Source organism: Corvus kubaryi, unplaced genomic scaffold (assembly GCF_017639235.1).
Source record: "Corvus kubaryi isolate FWS band 111438036 unplaced genomic scaffold, C.kubaryi_AGA036_p1.0 133, whole genome shotgun sequence".
Taxonomy (NCBI): domain Eukaryota; kingdom Metazoa; phylum Chordata; class Aves; order Passeriformes; family Corvidae; genus Corvus; species Corvus kubaryi.
This window is the reverse complement of record NW_024580667.1, coordinates 5,121,082-5,140,420: the sequence shown is the minus strand read 5'-3', so window position 1 is coordinate 5,140,420 and position 19,339 is coordinate 5,121,082. Positions and strand designations below refer to the sequence as shown.

Below are 19,339 nucleotides of genomic sequence, written 5' to 3'. Positions count from 1 at the left end.
AGGGCGGGGGCGCGCGGGGGAAAGGCCTTGTACGGGGGGGTAGGAGCGGGATCACGGGATCGCGGGATCGGCGGCGCTGGGAAGGACCCCTGGATCACCGCGTCCAACCCACGTTCCAGCGCCACCGTGGCACCGGGTGCCACATCCAGTCTTTCCTTATACACCTCCAGGGACGGTGACTCCACCACCTCCCTGGGCGGCCGACGGCGGGGCTGAGGCCGGACCCGGCTGCGCCCTGAGCCCGGACCCGGCGCTGCACCCTGAGCTCCCGAGGAAAGCTTATCTATAAAAAGGGACGCCCACAGTGTCCAGGTGGTGCCCCTGTGGACCGCGGATCTCTTGTTGTCCAGATCGATACTAGTCCCAGGAGCGATGATCTCCTTTTCTCTCTCTCTGTCTCTCTCTTCCCACTTTATTTTTTCTTTATTGTTCTTTTATTTCTCTTGCTACTAGAAGATGAGTTAACTTATACCAGTTTACATGCCACATGTATAATTTACCAATAAAACTTTTAAAGTATTTTTTGGATCCTCTGTTGGTGGCTCCTTTTCAACTGCAGGTATCTGTAAATCTTGGGTACTCCCTTCCTCGTAGGTGACACTTGCTCACTGGACCTTACTGAAATTGGTCCATGTGGGAATTGGGATCAGGCAGCCCCTGTACAGGGATGTGGTGGATTGACCTTCACTGGACACCAGTTGCCCCCCAAGCTGCTTCATCACTACCCCTTCTCAGCTGGACAGAGGAGAGAAAATAAGACAGGAAGCATAGGTAGAGAGAAGGCAGCTTACTAAAGCAAAATTGAAAGGTTGTGTGCACAAAGGCAAAGCAAAAAAACAAAGCTTTTTTTCTCTCTACTTCCCGTCAGCAAGTGATGTCCTGCCAATTACCAGGAAGCAGGACTTAAGCACCTCATCTTTGCTCCAGAAGGCAAATACTGTAAAATAATGAATGCTCCCCCTTCATCCTCCTTTCCTTAGCTTTTATATCTGAGCTGACATCACATGATATAAAATATCATTTGGTTAATTTGAGCCAGTTGTCCTAGTTGTGTCCCCTCCCAGGACCTTGTCCACCCCCAACCTACTGATGGGGGAGTGGGAAGGTGGAGAGACAGCGTTGATGCTGTGCCAGCACTGCTCAGCAGTAGCCAAAACTCTTGGTGTGTTATCAACACCTTTCCAGCTACCAGTGCAGAGCCCAGCACCGTAAGGGCTGCTAATGGAAAATTAACTCCAGCTCAGCCAGACCCAGTACAAGGTGTGGCCTGACAAAGGGGCATTGGAACTGTCCCCTCCCTGTGAGGTTGCAGGATGAGACTGGAGGCCTTGGCACCTCAACCACATTTGCTTTCTCCTGAGTGTCACTAATGACACAAGCTCAGCCCCCAGGGGCTGGGCTTGAAGGTCATGAGAGTCATTTGCCAGAAGACAACCATGAGGCCAAGAGGGAAACCATGGCCTGGCTTTCTTCTCTTTCTTCTCTTTCTTCTCTTTCTTCTCTTTCTTCCTTTTTTTCTCTTTCTTCCCTTTCTTCTCTTTCTTCTATTTTCTTTCTTCTCTTCCATTCCCTTACTATTAATTTCCCTTGGATTTTGCTTCTGTTTGACAATTCCCCTGGAGATTGCTGCATTTCCCAAGTGTCTCAGGGTTGGTTCAGCATGAAGGGTCCTGAACAAATCCCACCAGGAGCTGTCACCCTGCATGACGTTTTCACAGCTGTCTGTATTTCCCAGAAAGTCAAACTTTTCTTTTGTATGTTTTAATTATAAGTTCTTTGCATTGTAATTTCAACTCTCTGACAGATATGCCATCACCTTGATTTACACTAGTGCGTCTCTCCTTATGGGGAGGAGGAAATGAGAAAGTAATTGTCATATTTCAAAACCACCTACAGTGCAGGTGGCATAAAATCTTATCTGACAATTATATTTGAGGGTAGAAACTTAAATGGAATCACTTCAGTATTTAGCAACTGACCTACTTCAGATTATACGCAAGCAGTTTAGCCTAAGGAGGTAGGCAGGCTGCAATATTTCGCTTTCTGGGCCCCACACTGTTTAACACTACTTCATTCTCATCAGGGCCCTAAGAGCATGAATAAGTGTTTACGCCCTGCCCAGTTCCACACCCATGGGCCCAGAACCCTCATTTTGGCTCAGCCCAGAGCCAACAGTCCCTGTCTGGGCTGTGCTAGAGCCCCCACGGCCACAGTCCCATTGGTAGGGCAGCCACCCTGCTCATGCTGATCCTGCAAGTCTTCTTTTGCCTTATTCTACCATCACGTGCTCCTGTACAAATATTTAACACAAAATAGCTGCAAAATGGTATTGACACAGGTATGATATGACATGATGAGCCCATACAGAAAAGCACAAACTGCAAGTGGTGCAATGGGCCCTTAGAGAAATCTTTGTAGGGTTTGACCAAAGGAAAGGTTCAGGGTCAGCCCCAGCCTGGCCCAGCCCTGACTGGGACAGCCAGAGCAAGAACCTTGGTTCTTGGTTTTCCCTCGTTTGCACAGCAGCACAGCTCGCTCTCTGGTTCATACACCTTCCTCTCTTGTTACTTTATTCGTGGGATGAGAGAAGTCTTAATGCAAACAGAAAATGCTGTTAAATGTGAGGAAATTTGTCAGTATTGCAAAACTAGCAGGGACCAGCAAGAAGCTGCTGCAACAATTTTGGTAAGCTTATCCTTTAATTTTATCTGGTGTTCTGTGGTGTTTGGTCAGAAACCTGGAGCCAAAAGCAGCAGAATCCTGTGAAGGAGTGAATGTTTTAGAGAAAGGCTCTTGGGGTTTTTTCCCTGCATTTTTAGTGTTCTTTTGCCTCACAAGGCAGCAAGCTCTGTGACTTCAGGAGACTGGAGGATTATCCCTTTTAATGTTTGTGGAATACTATTAATTTTTTCTGTGGGATTTAGCTGCAAAGACAGGAAGGAATGTTTATTCTTGAGGTCGGTGTGTGCTGCAGGTACTGTAACCAGTAAATAACTATCTGAATAAAGTACAGGTAATGTTTCTGCATTTAGATATATATTGTGGCCAGTATGGGTGGGGAATTCTCTCCTTGAAGCTGCAAGGTGAATCTCTACCTCTTTTCTTTGTGTCTCTGTACTCTGGAGGTGTGCAGGAAAAGCATGGTGTGATGGGAGATTCAAAGTTAAACAGGCAGACCTGCCTCTGTGATCTGGCTTTGGCTTCTTTCTGCACCCACATAGCTGTGCCTGTCCCCCCCAGTTTCAGGAAAGTACCTGTATGACAGCGTTTCACTAAGCTGCTTCTCATGTTTGCCACATCTCCAAAATCAGGTTAAAATATTAGAGCTGAGACTTAATTTCATGTTTCCTATGGTTTTAGGTCAGCTTCAATAACGAGAGAATTAACACTTGTTACATAACAAGTGATTAGTTCTAAAAAACAATGTGCAGGAATTTCACATTCACAGGAACCCTAATATGCAATAAGTAACTTTTATTTATCATTTCTACATTACATCATATGAAAACCAAATGTTTTCTGAGTTCTATGATTTATTTGCTACTGTTTTAGAGTGGTCCTAGAGGTTGGGTGTTAATTTTTTATGAATTTTGGATTTTTTACTGCAACCACTTGCGAAATTTCTCTGGTTAACAGAGGTGATAGAAAAGCAAGTTTGGAAAACAACTGTAGTAAAGCTGGCTATCCAAGGAAGTAATCCAGTTTGTTAAGTTCCACACATAGCATTGTTATTTTTGGTGGATTTTAAACATTATACCATAATGTTGGCATAAGCTGTCACCACTGTCTGTGAGCATTATCAGCTCAGCACACTGTGATTCATACTGCAGGATAACCTAAAGTCTGAGTCCGTGCTAATAGTCCAAAGTTGTGCAATCCCTGCCCAGAAAGGAAGAAGCCAAAACTGCTTGACCTTGCAATTCTGCCTGTTATATTTTAACTTTGGTATGTTGTCTCTTGCTCCTTCTCTGGAATTTATTTGTCCATTTCTGCCTCTCTTTCAGAGGATATGGACAACAGGGAAGGGAACCAATTTCTTGGAGGTCATAGCAATAAAACAGGATCTTCATGAGGTCAGGAGCAGATCTCTAGTCCAACTTTCTGCTTGTAGCCTGTCAAACACCATATGAGAGCAGCTATATTTTTGCTTAGCCACGCCCTGAAAATACTTAAGGATGGTAACCCCAAATCCTCTCTGGGTAACCAATTTAAGTGCTTCACTATCTTCCAGTGGAGAAATTAGTGGTGAATATTTCTCAGTCCACTTCTCAATCATGCCAGATGGTGAAACAAGACCAATGAACAGAAGTTATTGCTTGGCAAATTGAGATAAAATAATCTGTAAATCCCTAGAAGAAACTGCAGGCTGCAATTAGAAAAACAAGTAGCAGCCCCAAAGCTGCTCTGGAAACAAGGAGGCAAAGGAGAGTAGGGAGCAGTAAGCAATTGCATAGGTTTTAAAACAGGACAAGTTTGTATTTTTCCCCCAAATAAGTTAAAAAAGCAAATCCCTGTTCTGAAAAATGAAAGTAATTGAAAAAGTCCCAGTTATAAAACCATATTCCTTCAGAATATATACAATGAAAATTAGAGCCAATCTTGTGATTTCAGCTAAGTGTCTTGAAATTCAAGAGTGGATTTCAGTAGCTTATCTTGGTGGGCTGTTTTTCATGCTGTGGTAGAAACTAACTGACCCATGAGTGCCCACACACTCGCTTCCCTTTTCTTCTTCCCTCTGCTTTGAGCTGGGAATGTGCTTGAAAATGTCCAGCAAACAAACATTTGCTGTCTGCTCTGGGAGCCCACAGGGCTTCGGGACCTTGGCACCTGCACCTGCACAGCTCCCTTGGGAGGCACAGCAGAAACAGCACCCTGGGAGCCTCAGGAAATCCTCTCTGTGATCCGTAGCACACAGTGCAATGGTCTGGAATTGCAGTTTCCAGCAAGGAAAAGATGTTCCTGCCCTTTAAGGCAAAGCTCTGAATGGGCCAAAACCCAAGCGGAGCAAGAGCCCTGAGGGACAGCCCTGGTCCCTGGCTTGCAGCTGCACCTGGAGCCACTGCCCCCAAGTCCCTGGCTGCATCCACCCGGCCAATGGGTCATGCCCCAAATAGCCCACCCTCCAAAGCCAAGGCTCTGCCCTGTGGGGCTCAGGCTGTCATGTGGGACCATGTCCAGTGCCTCACAGGGGTATATCTGGGCATATTTCCCTAGCTGAGGACTTCAGGACTTAGCAGGTTGCATCCTAGCCTTGTCTCAATGGTGAGCTGAAGGGAAATCTAGAATACAAGTACAATTGGAAATAGAAAAGTATTAGCTGCACTCAGTCCATTTCTTTGCACTGCTTTGGGCTCCATTTCATTAGATCAGTCTAAAAATAAAATAAATAACTTTAAATAAAAAAAGCAAGCAAAATAAATACCAAGCAAAACCCTAGCAAGAGTACATTGTAGGCTGTGTAGTGCTAAGGAGGGCTGGAACTACAGAGCCAGAGAAAGGGCTGAACTGCCAAAATGCCTTGTTAATCTTTAGCCTGTGAAACATGGGTTTGGACGAGACTTTCATTAAGATGCCTCATCTAAGCTAGAGGAAATTTGATCATGTAACTTCTGTGGGTGATTATCAACATCCAATTTCATGTGATTCTGAAGTCCTAAATCTGGATGGGGACCAGAATACACTGAATAAACACCACATGCCCAGAATGTCTCTTGTGCGTGTGGTACAGTAAGGCAGTTTTGTTGGGTTTTTTTACCCTTTTCCCCAGTGTAATGAAGAGATTTCATACACATTTATAGGAATACCACCTTTTGTGACAGTGGAGTTGGAATGTGGCAAGTGTCTACTCATCCGCAAAGCACAAAGGAGGGAGAAACGGAACCAAGATTCATTTCTGTGGAAATGGATTCCATTTCTGCCCCTGAAAGGGCAGCTTTGGGGTCTACATATAAGTCACTTTACCAGCTTTTGAATGGCTTTATTTGACAGACAGCATGCAGTTTCCATATGCGTCTCAGAAGACAAAAGAAAATACATCTAATGTACGTTTTATAGTACAATTTGAAACATTGTTACAGTGGCCATCAATATAGTGCATAGTGGCATGCTGTGCCCGTCTGACAGAAGAAGTTATTTAAACTAATTAACACAGTCTATCAGGATGATCCAGCTGGCTCATGTGAGGGGAGTGGGAGAGACTTCAGGTGCTTGCTCACTGGCTTTAGCACGAGTGCAGTTTAGCATTGAATGGCAAAAATTATGTATTTTTCGCTCTTTCCATGCAGGTACGGAACTGCAGCTCAAATGAATGCTCATCTGAAAGGTCGGGACCTCCTTACTCTACAGAACTACACAGCAGATGAGCTGAAGTATTTGCTGTGGATGGCGTCAGATTTGAAACAAAGGATAAAGCACAAAGGAGAGGTAAAATGATTTAACTGTCGTTTAGGTCCCTCAGATGTTGAAATAAATACTGTTCTGAAGAGTACTGTGAGAAAGCCTTTCAGCTGTCTTGTCCTAAACAAAATCTCCTGAGCTCTTAAATACTGTAAATCATGAGCTACAAATCAGAGCTTCCTGTAAAGTGTCCAGAGATATTCTTTAAATACTTCAGAGGACTTTGTGAGTGGAAACGTTGAACAGGTTTGTGTAGCTAACTCCCTGTTTTCAGCTAACCCCATCCATCCACACATGGTGTACATGCAGCACTAAATGTAGGAGATGGAAGACACTACCCTGCATGGGATTAAATTAGTATCTGAGCTCTCCTTAATGCTGGCTCAAATTGAGTGCCAAAATGCAGTTGCTTTTGGCCCTAGAATTACTTCTTTGCCTTTAACCTTTCCACTGCTAATAAATTTATTGAAGGGCAGGAGAACAAAGCTACAGGTAAAAAAACCACTTTTGCAACTTTTCTAATGGTGAATTAAAATGTGCAAGAAGTATTTCATACCTTAAAGTGTGTAACAACTATAAAATTGAAATACCTTCATTTTTCATGTTTCAGTATTTGCCTTTGATGCAAGGCAAATCTTTGGCCATGATTTTTGAGAAGAGAAGCACAAGAACAAGATTATCTGCAGAAACAGGTAGGTCTGAGCAATGGCACAGTAAGACTTTGAGTATGTACTGAAAAACACTGCATAATTTTGCATTTAGCAATTTCTACACAGGAGAAACCTAAATTTGGAAGCAAAAATAAGGACAGTGGCTATTTGTATTTCACCCTGCCTATTAATTTCACAAGCACATGGCTTTGGTCACTGAAATTTTGCCAAATTCTTCCAAAACACAGTAGATCAGAAATAAAGTAACAGGCAGAAGTAAGCTTTTCTGATGTAAGCTCCTAGTTGTACAGGCAAGATGCACATTCCCTAACATCTATTTCAGTAAGCACCACAAATTTAATTTTGTGCAAGCTCTAACAAATATTTTTCTAATGTATTATGCATTACCATTGTTACATTTCAAAGTATGTGTTTAGGCTGGGAATCACAGTAATGCCTTGATGTAAATTCGGGGGGGAAAAATTAACATGATTACCTACAGGGGAAGATAACTTGATGGAGACTCAAGGGTATTAGCCTAATAAGATCAGGCACTGGAACATTTTTCTTTTAGGTTACAGTCCTGCAAACACTAAAACATGTACATATGGTATCTTTATTTACGTGACAGTGGTTCTGAATTCAATGGCACTGTTGAAATAAATCATTCACCAATCACTCAATCAATCATAGCAAGGAATAACTCTGAACTGGTGATGCATAAAGGAAGAACTCGCCCTTCTTTCATTTAAGTTGACCCAGCATCCCTCACTTCTCCCTAGTGAAGGGACAGGAAACCTGCTGAGTATTCACATTTCTTTACAAGCTGTAAGGGAGAAGATAAAAATAATGGAAGGAAGAAGCAGATATGTTAACTCTAAGCATTTCTGAATTTGTCTTTGTATTGTCTGGCACAGCCATTTGCCTGCTGATCCTGCTCTTTAAGCAGACTTGTTGTTGCTTTCTGTTTTCTCTAGATAATGAGGACTTAGAAATGTGCATTCCCTCTCTGTGAAGACCAACCACCTTTTAATTCCTGAGTTTTCAGTCCAGTTTCTTGTTGCCTGCCATCCTGGTATATGGCCAGGTAATGAATTCTCTGGATCTGTTTATCCTTCATTCTTCTGTATTCTGAGGGAAACACTGCTTAGTCCTTGGCATTTGAAGGCTTATGGAAGGGGGAAGCTCAGGAAAGTTCAAATGAATTAACTTAAGGATGGGAGTTAATGCATAAACTCATCCAAGGGAGAATTAATCTCCAGTGAAATAAAACAAATTTATTTCTGAGTGAGAGCTTCCATGAGGGAGTTTAATGCAGTTTAGCTTCTATGCATTAACTTCATACCTTCAGTTAATTGGTCTGAAGTCTGTTAAGCCTAAGACTTTGCTTCAAAGGCAGACTCAAGTTTTTTCTGTCCACAAATAGTCTATATATTTCTGTTGCTTTTTTAACATAAATGACTCCCTCCTTGGAATTTCTAACTCAAAACAAATGTGGGGCCACATGTGCTCCTTTTAGCTAAACAAGATAATTTAATACCAATTTTCTAATGTCTAGTTAAAGTGGACAATTGCAGTGGATTGAAGTGTTTATTTATAAAGTTCTTGAGTCATCTCAAATAGCGCTTCCCAAGAGTTGCCCTTTCAATAACTTGAGAGAGTTCATTTGTAGGACAAGGTCCTGGGGATGAGATCAATCTAAACAAACCTTGCAACTCTCAGGAACAGCTAAATCAGTGGATTTCATTACAGGGTAGAGACTTGGAAAGCACTAATTACAAAATCTCCTCTGTGCAATGTCTAGGAGTTTGCTGGGACATATTAACATCATGGAAGTCTTTTCAGAATTCCTACTGTCCCTGTGCCTATAAAGAACCCCACTACTGAAAAATAAATAAACAGAATCACAGAATTGTTGAAGTTGGAAGTAATCTCTGAAGGTCATCTGGTCCAATCCCCTGCTCAAGCAGGGTCTTCTAGATCTAGTTGTCCAGGACCATGTCCAGAAGACTTTTGAATATCTCCAAGAATGAAGATAACACAACTTTCTATGCCGTTGCTCAAACAGCCTTTCAGTAAATAGGATTTTCTGTTGTTCAGAGGTATCTTCCCATATTTCAGTTTGTGCCCACTGCACTACTGAAAAACACCTGGCTCTGTCTTCTTTGCATCCTCCCTTCAGGTGTTTATATACATCAGCAATATTCCCCCTGAGCCTTCTGTTCTCTAGGCTGTGAAGTCCCAGCTCTCTCAGCTTTTCGTCTCATATGAAATATGCTTCAGTCCCTCAGTCCTCTCCATGACCCTTTGTTAACATGGACGTACCAACTGTATCCAGTATGTCCACGTTTCTCATACTGAAGATCCCAAATCCAGAAACTTGAGGTTTGGCCTCACCAGTGATGAATAAAAAGGAAGGAGCACCTCCCTCCACCTCCTGCCAGTACTTTGTCTGGTGCAGTCCAGGACATCATTCACCACCCTTGCTGGAAAGGTACACACACAGCTGGATCGTGTTCAATTTGCTGTCCACCAGGACACCCAAGTCCTTTTCTGCCAAGCTGCTTCCCAACTGGGAGACCCTCATCATGTTCTGGTACATGGGGCTGTTCTTCCTCAAGTGCAGGACTTTGCACCTCTCCTTGCTGAACTTCATGGGGCTCCTGTCAGACCATTTTTTCCAGCCTGTCACCATCTGTTTGGATGGCAGCATGACCCTATGATGTACCAGCCACTCCTCCCAGTTTTGTGTCATCAGCAAACTTGCTGAAACCACACTCCATCACTGAAAGCCTTAATGCAGGTGTTAAACAGGGCTGGATCCAGAACTGACCCCTGGACTACCACTGGTCACTGGCCTCCAACTCAGCTTCTCAGCTTTGTGCTGCTGGTCACCACGCTCGGGTCTGGCCATTTGGACAGTTCTGAACCCACCCCATTCTCTGCTCACCCAGCCCAGACATCAACAGATTGGCTATGAGGATCTCATGGGAGACACTGTCAATGGATACAATGAAGTCCGGGAAGAAAAACCTGCTGCCCTCCCCTCATCTCCCGGGCCAGTCATAGAATCATAGAGGTTTATCAAGCTGCTTAAGCATGATTTCCTCTTGGTGAATCATGCTGACTACTCCTGATTATTTTCTTGTTCTTAATCTGCCTAGAAATGGGGTCCAGGCTTAGCTGTTTCATCACTTTCCCATGGATTGAGGTGAGGCAGCTTAGGCTGTGTTCTCTAGGTCCTTCCTCTTGCCCTTCTTTGACTTAGGGGTGACATTTGTGCATTTCTCCCAGGTGTCCAGTTCAATTGAAGATTATAAAAACATTAATTTATAACACACTGTAATAGATCAGTTGATATTTAAGGTTTTCCAACATCCTGTTTCTCTGAACTGCTTTATTCTAATGACATTGCAACTGTACTGAATAAATGTACAGCTCCTTGGGGTATAATTCATTGCCTCTTTAATCTTGTCCTAATGTGTATTTCTGAAGCCCATATAATTTTACCATTTCTAAGATAAGTAGTGAAGTTATAAGTTTAATGCAGAACCAGAAGTAACTTCCATAGAGTAGTAGCAAAGTAAATCCAGTTCTGTGAGCTTAGTATATTTATTTCTATCACTGGCTATTTTATTGGAAAATGTGACATCTCTGCTATTACACTGGAAAATGTCACCTCTTCACAGTCAGAATCCCATACCCATTCTACATAAAATCTTGCATACTTTTTGAAAACAGAACTATTCACATGGTCATATATTACTTGTAAAATAAACATCCTCAGGCATGGCACAAAGGTGAATGCCCTGTTTTTTTTATAACTTTGGTGTAAAATATTGTGATTGTCACTGTTGCTCTTAAAATATACAGCTGCAGTTATGTTTCAGTGAATAAGTAATAAATAAATCCAACCATTTCACAGATGCTGAATGCAGACAATATTTCACAGGGTAGAAATGGAGAGGAAGAAGTGCAGGCAGGAAAGCTCAGCCTACCCTCTCCTGTTGTGTCCTGGAATATACAAGATCTTAACAGCCTTACAGGGGTTCACTGCCACTGGCTTTGGTGGAGTTACTTCCACCTCATACCCCTTACACAGTGGGGTGAGAGGAACATGATGGCCATGCCTCAAGACTGCTACACAGAGTCACAGACATAATTGCATCGTAGCATATGAACTAATGCAGTGGGGATGGTATTACATGGCAGGGATACAGCGTCTGTTTTCTGTTGGAATGGCTAAGTATTATTTAGCTTGGTCTCATTACAGAGGGGCCAAATGCACACTTAGTTTATTCTCCACTCCAAAGGGTAGATAAAAAAACTTGTAAAAACTGCTTATCAGTTTTTTGCTTCTGCTTTAGGAATATTCTGTAATTGCTGCCTAGGAGAGTTCTTTGTTACCAGTCTAAATGGAAAAATACTTTCTATGTTGTAAGTCCTGGCAGGCAAGGAGAAAATTAATAAATGCAAATCCATATGTCTTGAAGTTTTGAAAAAGATCCTTCCTTTGAGTTTGAGAAGATGACTGTGTGTGTCTCCTGGTGACAGCCCCACAACTGTGTAGCCAACATGTGAACTACAGGATTCATTTTGGTCCACTTGTGCTATGCAGCAGGGACAGTCTGGGATGGAGTTTTCATTCGTGCCCTGTCTGAAAGAGTCTGCATAAGTGGGGTCAATAGTGTGCCACAGCATGAGGCATGAAACTGTGTATTTTGAAAACTAACAGTAGTGAGAAGTGTGGACATGAGGTAATAATCTATTCTGGACTTGGGTTATGAACATTTAGTAGTTTGTTGAAGATACCACGATTCATGTAAATATTTAGCATGTGGCTTTGGATTTGACCAGGTTGTGACAACAAAGAGGATTAGATCCCCCAGTTTAACACAGCATTACAGTGTTTATTTGCTGAAATTGTGCCTGCATACCTTCAAAAGTCATAATTTTTTTTGCTTTCTACTGGTAGTCTGGATGAAAGAATCTGAAAGGGATTCTGTCTCTGCAACTATATACAAAGGTAGAGCACAGAGCTCCTGTATTTCCAGATGGAAAGTTTTGGATGGAAATATGTTCCCAGGCCCTGCACAGATGGCCAGTTCATGAGCAGAAAGCCCAGCACATCAGGACTCCTCTATGTACACAGACTCCAGGTGGCAGCTCTGACTGGGCTGCCTGACATCTGGCAACTCTGAATAAACATTCAGATTCCCATTTTTTTACCTGGCCATCATTTATAGAAAACAGAACATGTCCATTGGAGCCTGCCTGGACTGTGAATCATCTACCAAAATGTATGCATTTAGAATCCTAAAATGTAGAGCTGCTGTATTGTGTGGAACTTGCAGGAATAAATCACTGACATAATTGCATATGAACAAGAAGTTGGGAAAGAGAAGTTACTGCCAACGACAATTCCTCCTTGAGGTCTTAACTTAAAAACTTGCACTGAATAAACTGGCTGTAATGTATAGTTTGCATACACTTTCCTGTAAATACAGTGTTTGTGTCTGAGCTGCAGAGGGGAGGTGAAAGCAACAAACAAATGTATAGACAGTCCTTTCTAACAGCAAAAAAGTAATAGTAGAATAAATGGTGGTTCATTCTTAAAACTTGGCTGTATCTGACTTGCAATATTGTTGAGATTTGGAGCAATCCTTAATGAAAACAAGAAATTTAAAAGGGCCCATTCAATAAAGCAAGTGTACAGTGACTAGAGGGAGCAGAAATTTGTCCTTCAGATGGGACCCAAAGCATCATTACTTTTAATCTGACATTTAAGGAAATTGAGACAGTCCAAAGACAATGAATTTCCAGTATTATTTTTATCTATTGTATTTTAAACTCTTGAGACTGGATGAACTGACACGAAGTGGAAGACCTCACCTCAACCCTGCTGCTGGAATGAGATGGAAGTCAGTAAAAGGGTTGCTCTGTGTAAGCAGCTCAGCTGTGGGGCCTAGGCCTGTTGCCTGTACCTGTTGGTTTTAGCTGTGAAAGGTTTCAGTGTTCAGTCCTGATTTAATCCTCTTTTAAAGAGTAGCTGTGGGATGAAGTTTTTGATCTATGGCAGACCTGTACAACCACCGTGCTGAAGCTGCAGTGCTGAATCTGTCAGCAGTGCCATCTAATGGATACAACAAGCCGGAGCAGCTTTTGACCTTTTCTTCTGGTATTTTCTTGCTTTTCTCTTTCTCTTTTTTTTTTCCTCTCTTTTTAATTTTTTTTTTTTTTAACAGCATGAAATTCATCAGCATCTCCAAGACATCACATTTTTGTAAACAAAGTGGGGGTCTCTGCTCTTCTGTGCTGTATGCAGCCTTTCTCTTCCTGGCAGTGTAAATAAAGACAGGCTTCTTTCTAGATTTTTGTCACAATAAAAGACTCACACCCCCACAGTGTTGTCTCAACAAGGCTGCTTTGTCCACTCTAAGATTCTCTGGAAATTTCCTCCATCATAAATACTAGTGACAGAGCCAGGTCTCCCTGAAGACAATTTCTGTGCTAGAAGGGAGTTGTTATGTGGAAAGTGCTCACCAGCACACAGAAAATGCTACCTACAGCCCAGTTCAAATCCTATACTTTGTACATCCCCAACTGTAGGATGTTGTTACCTGTGCTAGGCTTATGCTAAACCATCTGTGACAGTTCATAAAACAGCCCCATCAGGCCCCATCCTCCCAATGTCTGGCCATGAAGGACTTTACACTCAGATTCAGTAGAAAGAGGCTTCAGACAAACCAGGCAAAGCCAGGGAGATTCAAATATTAATGAAAAGAAGCTGTTTTCTCTGTATCTGTGTCAGATGGCTGCTTGTGGTAGCTTTCTGCTGGTGGTGCAACTAAAATAAGGTAGGAGAGAACCTGAGAGTTGCCTGGAACATGTAATTTGTCTTCATCCAAAACATTATTCAGACACCTTTGAAGTTCCCCAGAGTGTTTGATATTCTTAAATGATGCTCGAGTCTTTCCATGGTTTCCTGTTCAGGCGTGGATTTTACTCTTCATACCGAACCCATCCAGTTCCTTGGGCCACCTTGTAAATTCCTAACTACTGTGGGGTAGACGGATGTTGGCAGGGCCTGAGACCTTTCCTTTTCTCTCTCTCACATTATCATTTTTAAGGCACTTGGTCTTTTGAGACCAAATTCAAGTTTGCTACAGTGTATGAGGAGGGTTAGGGCTTTCTGCCTGAGTGACTTTACATGAAAGATAATGTAGATACTTGCAAGGATGTGGAATTACACCTGGCGACTCGGATGGCCCTTGAAGCAGAAATGCAGCATGATGAATGGATTTCCTGGCTCTTAACAGAGAGCCACAGTGATGCTTGTGGCAATGTGTAGCCTCAGAGCTTGAATGACTGTCCCTGTGATCACAGATCAGAACTCATGGCTAAGGATTTCAGTAAGGCATACATTTGAGTGGGTTTATTCCAAGCATATTTATTTGAAACTTTGTTGTCAAATGCTAATTATTTCAGCATTTTAGCATGTATATTATTAGGTGTTTGAAACATTTGGATGTCCTGCTGAGTTCTACTTTTATTTTTGTAAATGTATTTTATATCATGAAGATTTTGAATCTTGGCTGTAAATATGAGGTGCTGGTGTTTACTTTCTCTTTTTTTTAAATTTTTCTTCACTGTAGGATTTGCTCTCCTTGGAGGACATCCATCCTTCCTTACAACACAAGACATACATGTGGGCACTAATGAGAGTCTCACAGATACAGCAAGGTTGGTAAAATATCACTTGATTGAACATCGTACTTGGTAATTGATTGGGCTGACATCTGTCTTGCAGAATTTTGGAAGCTAGTATTTTCTTTCTGGAAAATGCAAGAAGGTAGTCCAAATTTCTTAAATATTTACAGATCAGCTCACAGAATCCGTATCTCAGTAAACCTTTATTCCATTCACTCAAGCTATCCAACATTTCCCACACTGAGAATTATTTTGGCATATAGTGTGTTAATTAGGCTTACATTTACAAATGAAACCATTTTATGAACCTCAGTAGTAGTGTAACTCCAGTGATGACAGCACATATATTCCAACAAGACCCAAACCTTCTGGTTCTGCTGCTCTGGCAGCAAAATCAAAAAGCAAAGACATTATTTAGTTAGGCCAGCCGCTGGTGGGCCTTAGCCTGCTGTAGTAGCAGTGACAGGGGTGGCACTGAGGGCCTTTCTGATCTCCCCATTTCAGCAGCATGAAACTGGACCAGCACTTTGTAGCCAGTTTCAGATTTCCTGTGCCCTCCTTCCCAGCTGTACCCACTGTCAGAACTGCTGTGGAGGCTGGGCTATGGCTCCCTCCTCTTTCTGGCATCCCCGGAAGATCGAAATCATGCCCAGTTCCACATGGATGCAGGGATGGGTAGCAGCCTATCTCCAGTGCTGTGGTGGGCAGGACCTGAGGTCAGGGTTTTTCTCCAGTGCCTCTGATACTGCTGAAAGCAGGCAAAACATGAGGTCATGTTTTGCAGGTGCTCCTGCTGTTTTCCATAGCGCTCCAACTGTTAAAGCTTCATCCACCCTTAGCATTATCCTGTTTTCTAGGCAGCCCTTGTGCAGCCTGAGGTCGATTCAGCCAGGCCCAGCTGTTGGAAGGTTAGCAGTGTCTGAGTGGTCCCTATTGTTCTAGTGAAAGATATGCAGTGTCAAGCTCATCAGGCTCAATTCAAAATATGCAATCAGGCAGCTGAGTTCCATTGCCTCTGCTGAATATCACAGTTCTCAGTCAGTGGGAGAGATTGTTTGAGAACTATGGTGCTGTTCTCTGTGATGAAATCCAAGGAGAATTTAAGAAAAAAGAGCAAACATTTGAACATTTAAAATTTTCCTTTCTTGTTTTTAACTACTGAAGTGGAAGACATATGGGTGTTGATGGTAGAAAGTAAAAATCTCAGTCCCTTTGAGGCTTGAAAGTACTTAACTCTCACTCTCTGCTGGACACATAACTCTGCCAGTATCAGAGAAAGCTGCAACAATAGAATCTTAGAATGTTTTGTGTTGGAAGAGATTTTAAATATCATCTCATTACAACCTCCCTGTAATGGACAGGGATACTTTTCACTGGACCAGGTTGTTCAGAATCCCATCCAGCCTGGCTTTGAACACTGCCAGGGATGGGGCAGCCACAGCTTCTCTGGGCAACCTGTGCCAGGGCCTCGCCACCCTCACAGTAAAGAATTTTTTCCTAATATCCAATCTAAACCTGTTCTCTGTCAGTTTGAACCCATTCCCCCTTGTCCTGTCACTCCAGGCTCTTGTAAATAGTCCCTCTCCATCTTTTGCATAGGCTCTGTTCAGGTGCTGGAAGGCAGCAATTAGGTCAGTCTAGAGCCTTCTCTTTTCCAGACTGAATAATGCCAGTTCTGTCAGCCTTTCCCTGTAGGAGAGGTGCTCCATCCCTCTAATCACCTTGCAGCCCTCATCTGCCCTACTATAAAGCTGGCTGAGAGCCCCAGCGGCCAAATCTTCAGGAAGGGGGAAGATGCAGTCAGGGTCCTTCCAAAGTGCTTCCCTGCAATAACCTCTCCAATCATCGTCCCGCCAGCCATGCAGGACTGTCACCCAGAGGCTCTCTGCCATTCAGATGCCAACCCTACAGCAAATCCAGGTGTTTTCTGACACAAAAACAGATGTGCTTCGTATAGCCCAGTTTTCATTTCTTCTTCTTCCCAAATGGGACAGTAAAGGGACATTAAATCTTTTGTTTACAGTGTCCTGAATGGCCTTTGTTTGCACAAGCAAAAAGGAAAAGGGCAGACAATAAACTACAAGAAACAAGGAAATAAATAGAAGTAAACAAATCTTCCAGCCATTCTGAAGGCATCCCCATTCTGTGAATAAAGTTGCTACAATACCCACTTCCCAAGCAAGCCTTCAACTCCCTTTTCTCTGTCACTGCTTGCACTTCCAGGACAAATCCCTATTTATGACTCTGACCTGAGGATTTTGCTCCTCTGCTGAGTCACAGCTCTCATCTGCTACAGTGGACAGGGGGTTTTCCCAAATCCTTAAAGAATCCCAGGTGCTCTGCTCCATTCCTGCTCTCATTAGCAGAAGTACTACTGACTGCGTAATTAAGGCTGAGCAGTTTACCCAAAAGAAAAACTGGAGTGTTAATTCCTTGGTGCTTCTTGTGAATGAAAGATGACATCCCAACCTCATTCAGTTAATGTAAGAATAAAAAAAGAATGCCTGTAGTAGACCCAGAGGGTATTTCAAATATTTACAGCCATGTGTCTGGGGCTCTGAAAGCCTTAGAAGTACTTGAGATTGAGACTTAAAGCGAAAGGGGCACAGATCTATAAAAGTCACAGTTTTTATTAGAACTGCTGCAGGTATGGGTTGAAAGCCTGCTGTGAACATATTTTTAGTGACTTATTACCTGCTCATAAATCAGCTCCTCCATGCTTCACAAGACATTTACATTTGCACTGACACAGTGGCAAAAAGTTACCACCCATTAAGGAGCTCTAAGCCTTTCAGTGCTGTTTAGCATGTCTGATATATTACCTGAAATGAAATATAAGTACTGTGTCTGTATTTCCCACTGTAGAGCAGTTCCACTGGGCATCACTAAGGCTCAGTGGCCATAAGGTTCAGTGGCAGCCCTGAAGAACTCATAGGATGATTTTACCAGTCCACTGGAATTATTAGGGCATTAATCTCTGCATTTATGGGGAACGGGTTTACTTTGCTGAGAACAGATCTACCGTATGTCCCTCTGAGACTATGAGTAACAGTGAAGTAGTCTTGTCAGAAGTTTAAAGCTTTTGAATGGAAATAGACTTTCAAAACAAAAGCAAAATTACCTTGCATAGCAGTATTCTATACAAAATAAATGCAAATGTCCCATTTTCAAATTCAGAGATCTGCCATACCATACCCTGTGTTTCATTTCGGACCCTTCAGAGGATACAGTTGAAGAAAAAAGTCCAGGTTTTCTCTGTAGGAATAAAAATTACTTTGAAAAGAGAGATATGCTGCGTTCTAATGTACCCAGTATTCCAATATAGCATATTTCCAGGCTCTGGGATTTTGAAGTTCATAGTCTCACAGTCTTGCAAAAGAATGAAATGAGAGAAAGACTTAGTGGTTGATAAAATAAGAACCTTGAATGTGGTCACCTGATGAGCCTGTGCTTACAGCTTCTCAGCTTACAAAACTTCACTTTGACAAGACTCTTATCTATTCAGGACCTTTTTTCCTGTGCAATTCTAGCCTTACATATTTTCCTTCAAACTGATTCAATTACTGGAGACTTAATCATTCCCCTGTAATCAGAGACCTCCAGGTGAGGGTTATTTGTGTTTTTCCCCCCCAAGTTTAGTTTTATTCTAATTTCACAAATAATAAAGCCAGTTTATAGGTGATTTTCCACTGTAAAATATGGCATCTAGAAAAGCTGGCAGGACTGTCTGATGCCTTGCTGGCAGTTGTCTCATAAGTCTGATATCTACTTTCAACAGACTAAAGATGAAAGTCCAGCAGTTTTCACTAGTTGGTGGTTATGGCTGAATTTCCACTAATGACATATCCTATAAAGGAACCATCTTTAATTTCTTGATCAGCTGTGCCAAATAGAAATCGACTGTCCTGACATCCTAAAGGAAAAAAAATATAAGGAAAATGAGCAATTTCCCAGTGTGATTGCCCCTTTTCCTTGACTGATGGGGACTGGCTATGTCTTGTTTAGGGTGGGCACCTGTGAGATGGCTAATAAAAGGGCCCATGCATCACACCCCTGATGGCAGGTTCAGAACAGGTTTCCCCCAGAGAAAGGATCTGGTGAGCTAAGAAGAAATAAGGCACCAACAGCAACTGTTCCAGTATTTTGTAAGCAGTAAAAACCTTGTTCAGTTCCTCCTTTTCATTTGTAGCTGCTATTGACAGTCTTTTCTTCAGAGAGAGCTCTACAGGCAGTCTTGTCACATAAGAGTTTTGCTTGTGTGAGGAATGTTTGGTGTCAGTAGAAAATACTTGTTACTGACTTCATTAGGAGACCTTGCTGATGGTGGTATTAACAGCCCTATTTCCACGAGAGGCAATGCAAGAATTCATTATGGTTAATCAGGAAGGCAGATACAGCAAGGATTTTTTCCATACACTTCTAATTCAGTGCTCCCTCGTTTTGTTTTAAGGTCCTATTACAGATTACATGAAAACACACAAAATGCTACTTCAAAGTCAGGCTTCAGGGCCTGATTAAAACACAGAAACGCAGAGAAATTAAGAGTTCCAATCCATATTTAATTTATCTAAAAAATTCAGAGA

The 19,339-nt window shown here is 42.3% G+C and overlaps 1 protein-coding gene across 2 annotated transcripts in view; it reads left to right on the top strand.

Annotated features, from left to right (window-relative positions):
- OTC (ornithine transcarbamylase) overlaps positions 1–19,339 on the top strand; it is a 33,608-nt gene that overhangs the window by 911 nt on the left and 13,358 nt on the right. The window contains exons 2-4 of one of the 2 annotated variants that reach the window (XM_042035224.1): positions 6,285–6,423; positions 7,007–7,088; positions 14,702–14,789. In XM_042035224.1, coding sequence (XP_041891158.1) covers positions 6,304–6,423; positions 7,007–7,088; positions 14,702–14,789 — 290 coding nt within the window. In that variant the 5' untranslated portion in view covers positions 6,285–6,303. Of the gene's footprint in view, positions 1–6,246; positions 6,424–7,006; positions 7,089–14,701; positions 14,790–19,339 lie in introns of those variants that run through there. The other variant, XM_042035213.1, reaches the window with a different exon arrangement.